General features: G+C 36.6%; 1 protein-coding gene across 3 annotated transcripts in view; it reads left to right on the top strand.

Annotated features, from left to right (window-relative positions):
- LOC115795678 (guanine nucleotide exchange factor VAV3-like) overlaps positions 1 to 17,289 on the top strand; it is a 50,124-nt gene that overhangs the window by 849 nt on the left and 31,986 nt on the right. For 2 of the 3 annotated variants that reach the window (XM_030751687.1, XM_030751688.1), the window contains exons 2-10: positions 2,728 to 2,844; positions 10,018 to 10,076; positions 10,342 to 10,407; positions 10,978 to 11,095; positions 12,691 to 12,783; positions 13,161 to 13,229; positions 13,319 to 13,422; positions 13,977 to 14,076; positions 14,617 to 14,712. In XM_030751687.1, coding sequence (XP_030607547.1) covers positions 2,728 to 2,844; positions 10,018 to 10,076; positions 10,342 to 10,407; positions 10,978 to 11,095; positions 12,691 to 12,783; positions 13,161 to 13,229; positions 13,319 to 13,422; positions 13,977 to 14,076; positions 14,617 to 14,712 — 822 coding nt within the window. The remainder of the gene's footprint in view (positions 1 to 2,727; positions 2,845 to 10,017; positions 10,077 to 10,341; positions 10,408 to 10,977; positions 11,096 to 12,690; positions 12,784 to 13,160; positions 13,230 to 13,318; positions 13,423 to 13,976; positions 14,077 to 14,616; positions 14,713 to 17,289) is intronic. The other variant, XM_030751689.1, reaches the window with a different exon arrangement.

Consider the following 17,289-nt stretch of genomic DNA (forward strand, 5'->3'; position numbering starts at 1 on the left):
TTTTTCTTTTTCTTTTTTTCTAGTTCTGTTTCACCAGCTGGAAGCCTTATGCGTGTGCCTTATATAAATAACTGAGAGCGTTTAAAGTTCCTTAGCTTGCTTTAAACTTCTTTAGCCTGTGAAACCCTAAGAAATCTGCCAAATGGACTTTTCCTTACCCATGCAGTAACCCTTCAGCTCCCTCTGGAGAGGCCTGATAAAATCCTGTCTTTGATCCACCCATTAGTTAGGAAACTCTACAATTTGTGCAGCAGCTTGCTGTTTGCTTGTGACTTAGTTTGATGCTCCATAACGTGTAATAAGCCATTAGAAGACTTCGTGATTTGTCACTAAATGCATATTTTTATTTAAATTGCATTTTTGACAAAAAATCACTGTCTTGGCCAGGATGCTCATGGGGACCCCCCCCCCCCCCCCGCCCCCCAAAAAATAAAATAAAATAAAATATAATAATTGAATGCTGTGAAACTCATCTTCTTTGATATGATATCACATGTGCCTACAAATGTATTTAAAGTTTGCTGTGGTTACCAATATACTTGAAATTTTTATACGTCACTGTAACAGCAGCACTTCCTGTGCACCAGGATACTTAGGCAGGTGATTAGATCTCTTTGCATCTTCTTGAAAGTATAACGAATGATTAAAATCAAAGAAACTGCTAATAATACACCAAAAAAAAGGGTGATGTGAAGCACACACAGGAATTTTCATGTAAAAATTAGATTTTGAAAGTAAATATTAAACAGTTTCTATGGGCTGAAATGAGTTGTCAATAACGGAGACATATCACCATGATATAATCAACATGGTGATATGGTTTTTACAGTGATAAACACGCACCAGTGATTGTGCTCCATCTCACAAACCCTGATGTCTGTAGCATGTGCTCCATCAGTGCCCATGCACTTGTCTTTTATCTTCTTAAAAGACAGTCAAAGCAAACCCAGGGCATATTAGGCCAAACAATGGATAGAAATAGCCTGCAGCTGTAGGCCATCTGACTGTGCTTTCAAAAGCCATGTGTGTCAGTGGGCTTCATATTTTAAATGACTCTTTTATTGTGATTTACTGATGCACGATCTAGGAAATGGAAACAAGGGCATAAGATAATGGACTGGAGAACAAGACTGAAGTGTACGCTTATGAAAATTCACCCAACACCCATATTGTATGTTGGGATTTGGTACTAATTCAAATGGCAAGTCTCAATGTATCAGTCATGAACGAATATACACCAAATATCTTCTCTGCTCTTCTTACTATGTGCTTTGTAGTTTAATGAGGAAAGTAAAGGTTTAGTCTTTAATTGGAATATATATGAGCTCAAATAAGACAATAAACAATTCCCAAAGTTACAAAAATTAAAAGCTTCTTAAGCCAGTCCAGTTTAAAGCTAACAGTAAAATAAACCTGGCTAAACAAACCACAAACTGACAACTATTAATCTGCTCCTTTTATCTTTCAATTGCAATAATAAAAATCCAAACTTATAAACTCAAACAGTGTTATTTCACTTATGGGGCCAAAGATGCTGCGCCTAACTCTAAATGTGAGCAAAAGAATGTGCACCAGCGCTGTGACTGTATTCAGAAATATGAGGTTGCTGGTGGCGCAAAGTCATCATGTTCACGCACTTCCTCCGTAGACGAACAGGGCCCCCAGGGGCGGTGGAGTGATTACAGGCGTCTCCACGATGAGCTGATGTGATAAAAAAGAAGCCTATCTGTTCTCAAGAATTTTCTTACAGCTCTGCTTAAATGACTACATATTCAGTTTCTATTTCAGTCATTGCTTAACAATGTGCTTGAAAGTACAGATTAACTGGGACAGTTGTTCATGGCTTTCATGCAGTGCTGCATAAGTAAGAGACTTTTTAACTGAAGTGGCCCAAACGCAACAGAGAGCTGGACCCTAAAGCAGAAACCAGAACTTTATGTCCACTGTTTGTGATGACTGCAGTCTTCCCACTAAGACATAGATCCTAGTAGGAAGCGACACCCACAGAGGACTTAGTTGGTGGTTTCATTTCACACTATAAACCTTTCATTTTTCACTTTCTGTTTGTATGATCTGTAGTTTACCTTTGCTTTTAGACAAGTGATTTTAAATTCTTGGTGCTTCAATTATGTTGCAATTAATACTCAATGTAGGCTAAAGTAAAAAAAAAAAAAAAAAATAGGTTAAAGGGTTTGCTTTTAGGTGGAAAGTTTTCTTTTCATGTTACTGTGGTATATTTTCTTGTTTTTATTTGGCTAATTTTTTGAGATAGGCTGTCTAGATGACGCTTAACTCTGTTGCTCACAAAAAGTAAAAAAAACAACAACAGGTGTTTTAAGAAGCAGCGCCACTGTTATTCTGGGAAAAAACCACAAACAGTGTCATCAACAAATGCAGATCATAAGAATTATATATATATATATATATATATATATATAGTGAATTTGTCACTAGTTTTTCAAAACGACTGGAGTTGAGACACTGGAGACAAAAACCTCAGCGGTTGTAATTTATGTTCGGCTCAGGTTGTGATAGCTTGACAAAATAAAAAATGTTTTTGGTTAATGATAGATATATAGAAATGCCTATATTCTTTCTTTGACATAAACCCATAACAAGAACATTTTAATCAATGTCAAATGTGTCTGCGTGATTTGGGTGAACACATATTGTTTTCATTCCTAGAACTGGACAACTTAATAAACAATCTGTTTTTGCTCTTTGCAGTTCCTGTGCTTGAAAAACATTCGGACATTTCTGGCTTCTTGCTGCGAAGCATTTGGGATGAAAAAAAGTGACTTATTTGAAGCCTTTGATCTCTTCGATGTCCGAGACTTTGGAAAGGTAACACCCATTTATGTCATTATAATTTGCTAACACTGCACTATGAAACAGTCCAGTGATTTCATGTATCATCATATTCTGTTCTCCTTTGATTGGATTCATTTATAAAAGACTGCACAAGACAATCAAAAGCAAACTCAGTCTGAGTGAATAGATTACATGTTGCGTACTATTACAGTTGAATTGGTGACAATAATTATGCAGATTGTCCAGTCAGTACAGCAGTTTGCAGTTTTTCTCCAGTGATCAGATATTTGATAGAAATAGCAGATCAAAATAGGTGACACACCCACCAAAACTGTTACAATTCATTTTGTCCAAACTCCTCATACATTGCGCGTCAAGAAAAAATATCAGAGAGTGGGATCTAAAAAGAAGATTTTGAGTAATGTCTTGTTTTTGGAAAAAAATGAGAAGGAATCAAAGAACAATTAATTAAAAAATATTTCTACAGTATTTTGCAAAATAAAACTTGAAAATTTTGAGGCCATAGCATTGTTAAACAAAACTACAAGTCCAAGCAGTTGTGATGCTTCTTCAAACTCCAAACAAACACAAAGTAAAAAGAACTTTGCAAAGTTTACCAGCTGTGGTCATTGCATTAATTTGAGCGCAGACGTCTTGTGGTGTGAATGATGCTACATCTGTCATATTTTTTCCTTGTCATCTATCAAATCTATCTGCCAAGCTTTCAGATTTTTAAAATGAAGGTCCTTTTGATATAGGGTCTGCTAGAGGTATGATTTCTTTACCACCGATGGAGGCATAGTGAGTGTGTTTGTTCTGTGTGTGTGAGTTTGAAAGCATTCAGTGTTTGTCTGGCCATTGCCCGGTCTTACATTTTTATGGAGCTTTCTTTAGGGATTGGCTGATTTCTTTTTATTGCTGTGTTATTGTGGGAGCTGTTTTCAGTGTGTGTACACAGCGTTACCAGGTCAGTGGGTTTGTAGTGTGCTGCATCCAGGCACTCAGCAGACTGTCGCTTGCAGCACGGGAGCCTGATTTAACTCTGTTATGGAAAGCACTCTTACCCTGAGCAGTCCTTTACCCATATTTCTTTTTTTAAGTGCACAATTTTAGTTGGGAGAATTATGAGTTGTGTAAGCATTTAGGGGCTTGAAGAAAATTATATATTTTTTTAATATATAACTATTGGATAGTATGCACTGATCTATGCTGAATGTAATTTATTTGTGATTTATTACTTCTGAAATACACAAGATTGGGCCATCCATCCATCCATCCATCCATCCATCCATCCATCCATCCATCCATCCATCCCTGCTTATCCATTTCAGAGTTGTTGGGTGGCTGGAACTTATTCCAGCTGTCATGGAGCAGAAGGTCACACCCTGGGCAAGTCTTTAGTCTATTGCAGTGTAACTGGGCTAGTTTTTTTTTTGTCAGAATATTTATTGTCTAAATAATATAGACATTTCACAAGTTTAGTTTGGTAAAGTAGAACCATATATCAGACCTCCTTCATTTAGGTGTATTATACGTGATTACAATGTGGAATTCTCTTCCATCTGTAGAATATAAAGTGGCCATAAGTGTTAGAGAACTATGAGCACAAACCAAGCTTTGCATGCAGTTTCCCATACAAGCTCTCTTTTCTTTCAGTTCAATGTGTTGTGCTCTAAAGAAGCTTCCAGTTAATCTGGCTGTGGATAATCCCAAAGGGGAGGTAGGGCTTGCAATATGTAAACTACATCCAAGCTGGGCTGCATAATCTCAGCCGTGTTCAAGGGTTGTCCATCAAACAAACAAGCCTCTGGAGGAGAAAGATTGTGCTGCATCATTACTTTTGTCATGGTTATTTAGAAATATGGGTATCTGTAGGTTCAGCAGTTGGGCTGGATTGGCTCCATGAAGGGCTGTACAGCTGAACAAGAAATGCTCAATCTCTTCTTTATTTTACAGAAACATCCAAAAAAGGAACATCTCAAATCTCAACCAGTGTAATCCACTTGGGGCTGAGTTGTGCCAACTGCCCGTGGACTGAGCATTAGTCCACTGAATATCTAATGAGAGCTCTGTAACCTACATTCCTCTGCTGAGTTACTACAAGCTTCACTGCAGGCAGCCAAAGTGACTGCATGTAGAAGGCTGAAGGCCAGAGAGATAACTTAGAGATGCAATAAGTGTGTTTATTTCTTCCTTCAGTGTACATGCTTAACATTTTGACAAAACAACATTTTTTGCTTACTAAGTTCACATGAGAAGAAACGAATATTTTTTGAAATTAATTAAGTGTTGTTAAATCAAAGTTGTTTCACTGTTCCTAGTTCTGGTCTAAGCTAATATTTAACATTCAGAAATGACAGCAGTATCAGTCTTCTTACCTAATGCAACCATACAGTGAAAAGATTATCACTGTATGGTCAGTTACAGTAGTACCATCACACACACATAACAATAGAGAAAGATTGTTTAAAATGCAGATTGATGGCTTTATTCAGTATAATTCATTTAATTTTCTCAATCAAAATTTATGTTAACTGCACTATTTTTTTCTTACTGGCTGTGCGTTGGTAGGATTTTGGCTGCGTAATCATCAGATGCAAATTTGATGCAACTTTATTTTGTTTTGGAGAGCTAAAAACAAAATTAAGGTGAATCCTTGGTGAATGCACTGTGTATTTTATGCACAGTGACAGACTCGAACAGTTTAATTACTGGAAAATGCAAAAACATTCACCCGTTTCAGTGGTCAGTATTAATCTGTTGTAATGCGTCAACTTTGCGGCAGCTAAATTTGTAAAAGTAGTGTAATGATAAGCTGAAAAACTTTAGTTACTTGTTATAAAAATTATGCATTTGTTTTCCTGGCATTAAATTGTGAATAAATAACTATAAAAACAAAAGAAACTCAGAAGGTTCAGAAAATATCTGAACCTGCATCTGCTCTCACGCAAATCATAATTTTAACAATTTCTGTGTCGGCCCAGAATTTCACAAAAAAGAAGAATATAAACTTCAGGAATTTAATAATTTCCCTGAAAGAATATATTATTTTATGACATGAAATTAAGATGTGGTTGTAGGTGGACTTTGCTTCCTTTGGATTGAGCCAAGATATAAATGTCCTTGTTCCTAATTCTGGGCTACGGTGATATTTAGCATTCAGAATAGACAGTAGTATTAATATTTTTACCTATCCTTGATTAATGCAAATATATGTTTCCTGAAATGTCAAAATATTCCTTTAACTGAGCTGAAAATCTTTCTTCGTGCAGAAATGATCACTGTATGGTCGATTAGTACCATTACACACACTTGTATAGCTCACATTAATGTTGGTTAAAACTGAACAAAGAGTAAATAAACTGGAGCAGCCCCTTCTGAAACATTACAGTGTCATGGGTCCACCTTATTTTGCTAAAAAATGAAAGTCTATAATGTTTCATCATCACATTTAGTGTCATCATTTCCCTGTCAACAGTAATGATAAATAATCATAAGCTTTTGTGAATTTATTATTTAATTTATACATCTTTCTACTTAAAATGCTAAAATTAGATTAAATTACATACGTAAGTGACTGCATTGCACCTGCAGAGTGGCGAACATGAACATTTGATTTATTACCCGGTGTTACAGCTTTCTGTCTTTTTCACAGTGCTCTGGGGATTTACGATAGACATGGTAAATAGGCCACACTAACCAAAGAGGTTAGTCTTCAGCTTAGCTTGTGGCTTTGCTTCTCAAGTCTCTTGTAGCTTCAGCTAAGTTCCTTCAGAATGTCAGGTGTGAGAACAACTTGTTTTGTAAGTCTGCCTGGGAGGATTTACACTTCACTAAGTAAACCAGCATAGGGTGGACATGTAGGGTCTTTACCTTGCAATATAAAGTGCCTTGAGGTGACTGTTGTTATGATTTGGTGTTTATTTCATATTTTCACAAGAGAGCTTCCTACTTTCGTGAGCAAATTAGATTGAACCGTTCTAAAAAAACAGCTTTAGCTCTTTTTTTTTTCTTGACATTTTCTTCTACATTTTTGTTTTGTATTCAGTAGCTATTACTATCGCTAATGTTAAACCAGTTATCATAGGTATGATGTGCGCAGCAGGACTGCATTTACATTGGTGGTCTCAAAATTTAGCAGAAATGCCTCAGAGATAAAATCATTAATGCTGTTTTTGCATCAGAAAAACAGATTTTTATCACTAATAATTACAGCAATTGAAAGATTTTCTCATATCAGAGACCATTAGGGCCTAACTTTATTTCATTTAAAAGTGATAGACTATAAAGATGAATATGATTGTTTGCATTGTATGGTGCTATGCTGCATCACCGCACCTGATTCTAAGTGCAAGTAATTTGCTTTGTTCCGTGATAAAACACTTAGAGTGCTGTAAATAACATCACAGTGCAGAGTCCTTTTGCACTTTTAAAGCTGTTTACATATTACAAACAAAGCTCTTTTTAAGCACACCTGGGTTCCACCAAAGCCACAGCACTTACTCACACAGGAAGGGGAGAAACTGAAGATAGATAGAGTGTTACATTTAACACAATCATCTTTCTTTTTTTAACCCTGCCTGCAAATCCAAAATCTTTGAACTAAGAACTTTGCAGTTTTGTCACTGGAAACTTTGTCACAGAGGGAAATTAGGATGCAAAAGAGTTAACTTAATTATTTTTGCTTTTCTGTCCTAATTGGGACGTGACTGCATTGCAGTATTTCTCCTATAGAGTCTTCTAACAGCACTGTAAGGTCTGTCAGGACTGTATGTCGACACTAACGCCGCAAGTTTGGGAAATAAATGATCTTGTAATGATTACATTGTAGTAGAAGGAGATGATGATCAGTGTTCAAGAGCTCTGATTTTTATAGGCCCTCATAAAGAAATATAATTATGATTATGATTGCACAGTTTTCATTGTTTTGCTATTTTTCCAGTCAGTTTTCTTAGTAAACGAGATACATCTTTAGTCATATGATCATTGCACATGGCTCAATATAATTACCAGTGACTGCTTATATTTTAGGAGGGAACATCAGTGCATTATCTGTAATGCTTTCTTTGTCATGTGCAGTGAGCATGTATTTCTGCAGTTCAATAATAACTTAAAAGTGACTTAATACAATTCTGTATACAACCTTTCAGACACGCACCTCTTGAGGTGTGAGCGTAACAACATTTATCTAACACACATTTCCCCATTACACTGACCGTCACACAGTGTCACACATGGTGTGAGTTTGAGTTTCCTTCCAGAGACTCTTGCTCTCTTTCACTGTTGATCTTTCCTTCCTTCACATTAATAATTTAAATTTAATTTATGTTGTAAATAAATACAGTTATAATGGTATGTATGACATTTTAAAATGTAGGCAACGAATAAATAACAAATGATTTGCTACTCTACATACAGACTGCTTTAAGCGAGTAAACTTATTAAAAAAAATGGCACTTTATAATGTGAGATAAGTTTATATGTAATATATCAACAAAGAAGATAAAATGTAAAGAAATATGAAATAAAAATCAAAGAGATGGTGATTTTGAAGTCTCAGAACAGTTAAATATTTGTCCACTGTTTTGTGATGTGCTGATATATTTTGCTAAAACAGTTTTGTTAGGTACTCCTTGCTGTCACAATCAAGAAACCAGTTTTGAGATGATTTGAGACATTCCACGTTGTCCTACTGAAAGCTTCCATTAGGAGGTTTCTTCCTGTTAAAAGAGAGTTTTTCTTTCCCACTGTCACTAAGTGCTTGCTCATAGGGGGTTGTCTGATTGTTGGGTTTTCTCTGTATTATTGTTGGGTCTTTACCTTACAATATAAAATGCCTTGAGGCCACTGTTGTTGTGATTTGGTGCTATATAAAGAGAAATTGAATTGAATTGAATTACGGTGTTCAAACGATGCTCAGTGCCCCACACCATTGCATCACCACCATCAGCCTGAGCTGATGATACAGTGCAGGATGACTTGTCAGACCAGGCAGCATCTTTCCAATCTTTTGTCTGATTTTGTTTCCTATTCTTAGTGGACAGGAGTGGCACCCGGTGTGGTCTTCTGCTGCTGTAGCTTGCGTACTTCAAGGTTCAACATGTTCTGCATTCAGCAAAGCTCTTCTGTATGCCTTGATTGTAAAAATGTAGGGCTGCTCAATGTGTCCTCAAATCAAAATCACAATTAACTGAACATATTACCTGGATTTTGATTGATGAATGGTTATTATCCCTCTCTCTCCCTCTCCCTCTCTCGCTCTCGCTCACACACACACACACACGCGCGCGCGCGTCCCTTCATATTTTAAACAGACTGTTATTCGCATCTCCTTCAGAATTTTAGGCTAATTTCAAAACTTCCTTTTATCTCCAAAATTTTAAATAAAGTGGTGGCCAAACAGCTATTAGAAGTTTTAACTGCTCATAACATTTTTAGATAAATTTCAGTTTGGGTTTCATCAGATGCACTGAAACAGCTCTTCTGAAAGTTTCAAATGATATTTTAATGTGTAGAAATGCACGTGAATATTCACTCCTTGTACTTCTGGAACTCTCAGCTGCCTTTGACACAACTGATCATGGTATCCTGATTGAGAGACTTAGAGGATAGACTTGGAACTTTGGTGGGTATCTCTGAGTCAGCGCTTGACTGGTTTTCTTCCTATTCCTCTCAGAGGAGCTTTTCAGTTGCTTCTGATAATTTTGTGTCCTCTTCTGTTACCCTATCTTGTGGTGTGCCTCAAGGCTCTGTCCTGGGCCCTATCCTGTTTGTTCTATATATGTCCCCACATAATCTGTGTGATTGCCCATCTGTCTGGACACAATACACAGTGCTGCTTGCTATTAGACCCTGAGACATCTTGTTTAAATATTGGAACATTTTGTTATAATTAATTAATTAGTTTTGAATGATGTGAAGCATTCATATATATTTAGATTTGTGTTGTTAACAGGCAAGCTGTTATTATTATTAAGCAGAAAATCAGATCTATCAGAGCTTTAACTCTGACTTTTGCATTATAATTAAGGCTTCAATCAAAACCTTAATTTGACTGACTTGAATACTGTTTAATTCTGAAACGAATAACCACAATAAGTTTGATATAATATTATAAAGCATAAATGCCTCTCTAATACACTCTGTCGGTCCTCTCGTTCTATCTCTAAAAATTCTGCAACATAATTTCACCCTTTGTTTCAACAGGTTATGGACACCCTGTCCAAGCTTTCTCATACAACAATTGCTCAGCAAGCAGGATTCAAGTAAGTCATCTAGTTGCCAGTAAATTGTAACAGTTCTTTATGCAAACAAGGTTCTCTGACCACCTGAACCCCCCTTTCACTTTTACCTTGCCTCCTCCATCTCACCTTACCCGCACTGCAGGCACAGTTATAGCTAAAGCTCACTCATTTCAAGCTTTAACAACTGTTTCACTTTATGATCACAGTTTTTCACCCAAATGTTGAAATTACTCAGCAATTTTTCTATTAAATACTGAATCTCATACTACTTTATTTTCATTTCCAGGCCATTTCCAACAGAGGAGAGCCTGCAAGATGAGGACATTTACAACAATCTGGAAGACATGATTGAGTATGTATGAAGCTCCTCTCTGTGGGCCCATTACTAGTGTTGATAGAACATGATTATTTCTCTCAGTAGAAGAACCAGCTCTGCTTATCATCCATGCTCTCCAGGGGTATGGACACCCACATGTTTTGTTAACAGGCTTGGCACCATTTCAATGTTACTGTCAGAGGAAATGAATGAGTAATTCTGCATGTTTTTGCTGAGTGCTTGCACACCCACCCACTTCAGGGATCTGGATGGGTGCTGCTGACAATGTGATTGATCGACAGAGACGCGTAAGAGTAATCACAGGTGTATAGAACCGAAAACAATTTTTGCATTATTCTCATGGCACATAAGGATTTCAAGTCACAATTTCTGGTTCTGTACATCATTCCTTTTTGAAACATTAATGATGACTTAATCAACAATAACTGGTGAAAAAAGAGCAGCCCAAGTCTTATTTTTTTCTTTGTTCCGCTGGTGTTTGTAATAAATTGAAATCAAACAGAGGTTGCTTCCTGCATCTGCTGTTAATGCAAAAAGTAATTGTTAATTAGCAATATCAGTGTTGTTAATTTTTGTGTATAATAGTGAGAATGTTCCTGAGGATGAGGATGACTTGTATGCCGCGGTGTACGGGCTGGAAGATGACTATGCTGGTGGGGAGATCTATGAAGATCTCATGAGGACGGAACAGCATCCCCCACTGGTACCACAATGAGTCAGCACCACACACACGTCTTTACACACCACTCACAACACTGAATACCTTTAAATTTCTCGGATACTTACTTTGAGAGGGTGGGTGTTGTTCAACTAAAACCCACAAAATCCTAATTACTAAAAGTTCAGTGCAGCTTCTTACCTGGTACAACATAATCCTCTATAATTCAACATTACGGCATCTTTACTTAGCAAGACTTGTTATTTACTTGTTATTTAAATAAGAGTCATGCTTCCACAGTGTAAAAACAGTCTGGTCATGCACTAATATATACTGACTTAAGACAGATATAATTATACTAGGGTACAGCCATGTGAAAAAGAAAATTGAATTTTTTAGGGCTCTGTGCAGTCCCCTGCCCCTGTGGTTTGTGTACATTTGTTTGTTCACAGGTCCCACCACAGCATTTCAATCAGGTTGAGGTCTGGACCGAGCCATTGCAACACCTTGATACTTTTCATTTGCATGACTCAGTTTTGGCCAAGCTTTAGCTGTCAGACAGATGGCCTCACATACTTTGGTTTATAGAGGAGTTCATGATTGACTCAGTGACAGCAAGGTGCCCAGGTCCTCTGGGTGCAAAATGAGCCCAAATGATCATCTCTCCATCACTGTTCTTGACAGTCGATATGAGGTGCTGATATGCTACGTTTGGTTTTCGCGAAACATGACGCTGTGCATTATGGCCAAACGTCTTGTTCAATAGTTTTCTAATTGTGCTGCCATTAACTTTAACATTTCACAATGTAACTGAGGCCTGTAGAGTGTGAGATGTAGTTCTTGGGTTTTCTATTTTCTCTAAGCTGTCTGACCTTCATCATCATCACTTTTGCCTTTTGCATTAATGTTAGCACCATTTAAAACATATAGATATATAGATTGATAAAGTGGGGTTAATTTCTCTTGTTTAATAGCACCGTGTGATAATATTTACACTTAACAAATATTCTGTATATTCGTGTGAAAATTAAATCTGCACCAGTAACTTGTACCTAAAGTCTTTAATTTATGACCAAGTTTAAATATTCACTTTGAATTTTAACTAATGTAAAAGCCTTGAAATTAATAACCAACTGTTTGTAAAATCCAAGTAAAAAGCATCTTTACTGTATACCAGAGTAATCTGCACTATAGATATTTTTTTATTTCCCAGTTAATTTCTATTAGCAGGTATTTGTAGTTTTCTGCTTGACTACATGTATGAATTACTAAATTACTAAAAGTGGTAGACATCTGATTTGTCTATGAATAATTATCAAAAATCAAATAGATATTATGAGATACTGATCTATTATAACAGCCTATTATTATAATCCCAATAATTAAAATACTTAAATCTATTAAAACATATTATTTGGTTCATACATTTATATTGAATAAAACTCCTGTTCTGTTCACTTCATCTGTAGCACCTAAGGGTCTTTGATAAATGTAGGAGGAACTGTTCAGTAGCTTTTAAAATTGCGCTTTCTGCTCTTCAGATAAAGAAAAATGGGGACTAAAAAAAAAAAAAAAAAAAGAAATCATTTTTTAGCTATTAAACATTCAAGCAGTATTTTCTAAGATATCTGTCTTTCTAGAAGCAGGTGGAGGTTGATATCCGGAGTTGCTGCCTTACAGAGATTAAACAGACAGAGGAGAAATATACAGAGACCCTGGAGTCGATTGAGAAGGTACTGAACTCTTGTTTTTCCTCTTCTGAACTAACAACGGGTGGGTTTTACTGCATAATATTCCTAAATCTTAATCTGACTGACAGTAAATGCTTGTTATCAGTTTATCTTTTTTTTTTTTTACAGCGTATGGAGCACAACATTGGGTTTTTTGGGGGGGAATTTGGGGGAAATCCCCAGTTGTCAATTCCCTATTTTGCCTGCTATCAAACATCCTATGTGACGCGTGTTAATGGTTTCAGTATGAGTAATGCGTTATTTACAAATTCACTTTCACGTTGTTTGTAGTTTCCAGCTGCATGTTGAATCAGTAAAATGGGTGCAGACAAGGAGCCGAATTTAGTTTCATTTAGGTTTTCAATTGTTTCTGTCTCCAGTATTTCTTGAATCCACTGAAGAAATTCTTCTCTGCGGCTGAAATAGACAAAGTTTTTGTCAACATTCCAGTAAGTGACACTAGTTTTCACTCTTGCCACATGAAATCAAAAAATGAACTTTTTCTGTCCAGATACTGACGCTTCTTTGTCTGATGCAGGATCTTGTAAAACTTCACAAGAGCCTTATGGCCGATGTGCAGGATTCCATCCTGAACAAAAATGCCTTAAATCTCTACCAGATATTCATCAGCTACAAAGAGAGGTATCCAAGGGGTTATGAACATATTGCAAGTAAAAAACAAACAAACAATGATGGTGCAGAGTTATTTGATTTGAACTTTCTTTTGTGGGAGTTTACAGAAAACAGAGAGTGTAATGCCACTACAGCGCCGCTGATTTTTGCAGCAATTTAATTTTCATCGACTGTTTGTCTTCCTAATTTATGTGAAAGTTGTCAGTGTTGTGCACAAGGTCTTACAAGTTCACTACACCAAAATAACTCTTTAAGGTCACACATTTTAACTGCTGAAACTTTGCATGGGCAGTTTTACATTTGAATTATATATCAAGCAGCTATGTGTGTCTTTACAGACTGAAACTAAATGTCACTTACATAGACTGCGTTCTGAGAAATGATCCTTTCGTAGCAAAGTGAAGGACGACTTTCTTTGTCGGTTCAATATTGCAGTACAGATGTCAGAGAATCTCTTGATAACATCTTTATTAACAACATGTGTGGGCCTCTGTGCACACCCAGTGCCCTTTCCTCCTAGTCACCACTTGTCATGGTCTCACTTCCATTCCTCTGGCTTATAGATTGCTTATTTATGGGATATACTGCAGTCGAGTGGAAATTGGCATTGCTGTTTTAGACCTCATTTGCAAAGAGAAGGAGGATGTTCGCCTGAAGCTGGAGGTGAGACATCTGAAGTTGTGAGCCTGTCTGTAACATCCAGTGACAACCCATAGAAAGATTAAGCTTTCAGTGACCTCTAGTGTATACTTTTTTCACTACACATACACATCTTTAATTGATATATTATGTGTTTCCTTTCCTCCAGCTTTAGTGAAAATGATGCTATATTGGAATAAATAAAAGGATCTGATTTCATGTAATATATATTAAATTAAATAGGGAAAAATCTATGCAAATTTAGGATAAATAACGTGTTTTTAAAAATTGTGTCACACATTGTTTTTCCTTTATTAGCTTTGGGCTTCATGGCTGCTCATTCAAACAGAATGAGAAACACCCAATTTCACAAAATGACTCCTCTAGAAAAACTGAAGGTTTGAGTTTGAGACTTAAAACAGCTGTGAGCAGATATGTATAAGCTCTGGTATATCAGCTATTTTATGTTCCTTGGTTGAATTCTTACTACTGGTCTGAGTGACACTTGTATATGTATTGATGCAGTGTTGCTCATACTGTCCAATTATTGTATTTTTGTTCCAGGAGTGCTCCAAAAGGGCCAACAATGGGAAGTTTACACTGAGGGACCTGCTGGTTGTCCCAATGCAGCGAGTCCTAAAGTACCATCTCCTTTTGCAGGTAGAGACGTTTGACTCACTCAATTTAAGGCAGGAGTGTCAAACCCGCATATCACAGAGGAGCCCGTGTGGCTTTTAATCAGGTTCATGATTTGTCTGCATTTTTTTAAAATCAGCTGACTCGCCTGACACTGCCGTTGAAGCTTCTGATTTAGATATTTTTGTCCTTTTTATGTCATTTTACTGAGTTTTTATTTTAGCAGTCAACTTTAAGTTTCTACTTTTTTAGTACTTTATATACCTACTATTCCACTTGGCAGCTCGAGTGGAAAACTGCTGTTTATGCTGCAGAGATTGCTCAATTAATCAGTCATCAGAAAATCAAGCAAAAATGTCGAATGAAAAAAAAATTCCCCACTTCCAGTCATAAATATAAATATTATTCTTTTTACCCTTTATTCTGTGATAATAAATGAAACATCTTTAATTTGGTGGCTGAAATTAAAAAACACCTGAAGACATTATCTTGGACTTCTGGAAGACATGCCACACATTAGTTGATCCAACTACTTTCACCACTGGAGGGCGATCTCGTCCACAAATTTGATTAATTTTGATTCATTTTTCCTCTCCCTTTATTATCTCAGAAGATCTACACTTTAAAAAAAAAATGGTCTAAATGGTATATGGTATAAATGGTCTTGCATTTATAAATTCACCCAAATTTTATTTAACCAAGAATGGTCTGACCATCTAAAATCATTCTCAGAATTTATACAGATTTGTTACATATGTTTTGCACGGCTGTGGTACATAAAGTATTCATTCGTGTTCTGGAATTCCAGACATGCAGCCTTTCAGATTCCCACAAATTCCACTGCATACTGATTTATTGTATGACACCATCTCCCCTGCTCACTATGAATCAGAGGTCAGACTACAGCTGGCAGTACAGATGAGCGCTATGCCTAGAGAGCTTTTTCTAAATTGTTGTGGAAGGTAAAGCCCTCCATGGTAAATGGTGTTGATCCTGGGAGTTCTCAGACACCCCTGAGGAGAAGTTGCATGATGGGGGGGGACAAAAATGGAAACAAAGGGAAAGAGAAGTGGCTAGGCAGAAATTAAGTGAAAGAGGATACAGCGCAGTGAGGAAAGAGCATTGTGCCACACACGACACTGACACATCAGTTTGGGCAATAATTGAGACTCTTATTGTGTAACATTACAGAGGTAATCACACCTAAACTGATTCCACAGCTTTTGATATTAAGCATGTATAATATACTTTATAATATACTTAATGCTGGAATAATGATTAATTCTTGCTAATGCAGTTTTCTGCTACAAACAGCAAACACACACACGGCAAACAGAGTATTGGCAGCATGTATTTTTAACAAGCAGCGTCTGTCTAGAATGAAAAATAAAATGTCAGCAGAAAATGAAGCACAATGCTAGCAAACACTGTTCATGTACATAGTCACATTTGCTGCGGAAACAATTCACTGTGGTCTAGCATGAGGTTATTTGTTGCATGTTTTCTTTATGGCTTAACAGTTGTTTTGATGGCAATGAAACCAAAGTCTTCCATGGGAGACTGTGGACAGGTTTCATTAACAGATTGATTCCTCTGTGCAGGTTGTGCTCTCAGCAATAACTTCCATGTGATTAAAGAAATATGTGTGTGTGTGTGTGTGCGTGAGTCGGCAAGATAATGTAGACTGAACATCCTTTTTCTTCCTATATTGTAACTGCTGACATTTGATACCGTTTGAATGTCAGTTATGCGGTGTGTTCATATGTGTTTTCTTTACTGTACCTAAAAAGAGAAATGCTATTTGGCTATTCTTCTTTATATTTCAGGACAATTATATTTTGAAATGAAGAACTTTTTTTTTTTTTTTTTTTTGCTTGCTAGCCACTTAAAACTGACCTCTGAATCAAGCTTTAAAAAGACACCTAACTCAACCAGTGTTGTGTCTACATAAAACATACAGCTTTGCAAAGAACCAATTTTAAATTGTATCTTTATGCACTGTTGCGATGTCTTCCCAGTTCTTTAGGTGAATATAAAAAAAAGAGCTAAAACTTGGCATGTATCACATGCTGTGCAGTGTGTCCTTAAAAAATTGAGTAAACTGGACAGGTGGAGGACAAGAGAAGAAGTGGGAGGCCTAAAACCTATCTACAGTAGATGAACAGTATTTAAAAGTCATGTCATTAAGAAATATGTCTTATGGAGTGATAAATCCAAATTTGAAAATTTTGGGTCAGATCTTCATCAGTAAGGAGGGGGGCCAGCACAGAGGTACAACAGTGAGTGTCTACAGCCACCTGTAAAGCACAGTGGAGGCTCTGTCATGGTTTGGGGCTGCACTTCTTCCAGTGGTGTTGGGGATCTTCTCAAATCTCATAAAATTATGAACACAGAAAATACGAAAAACGAGTGGTGACTCAAGACATTTGCACAGTACTGTTTTTCAGTTTCAAATGATTCATTCTGAAAGATTATGTAGTAGAATAAAGTAGTTAATTTGCGTCAGATTATATTTATACTTTGATAAATCATCACTCTTTGCTGAGAAGCTTTATGATTTTTTATCTAGAAAATTAAACAAATTGGAAGGAAAAAAAATCT

This window comes from Archocentrus centrarchus, chromosome 17, assembly GCF_007364275.1.
Source record: "Archocentrus centrarchus isolate MPI-CPG fArcCen1 chromosome 17, fArcCen1, whole genome shotgun sequence".
Classification (NCBI taxonomy): Eukaryota; Metazoa; Chordata; class Actinopteri; order Cichliformes; family Cichlidae; genus Archocentrus; species Archocentrus centrarchus.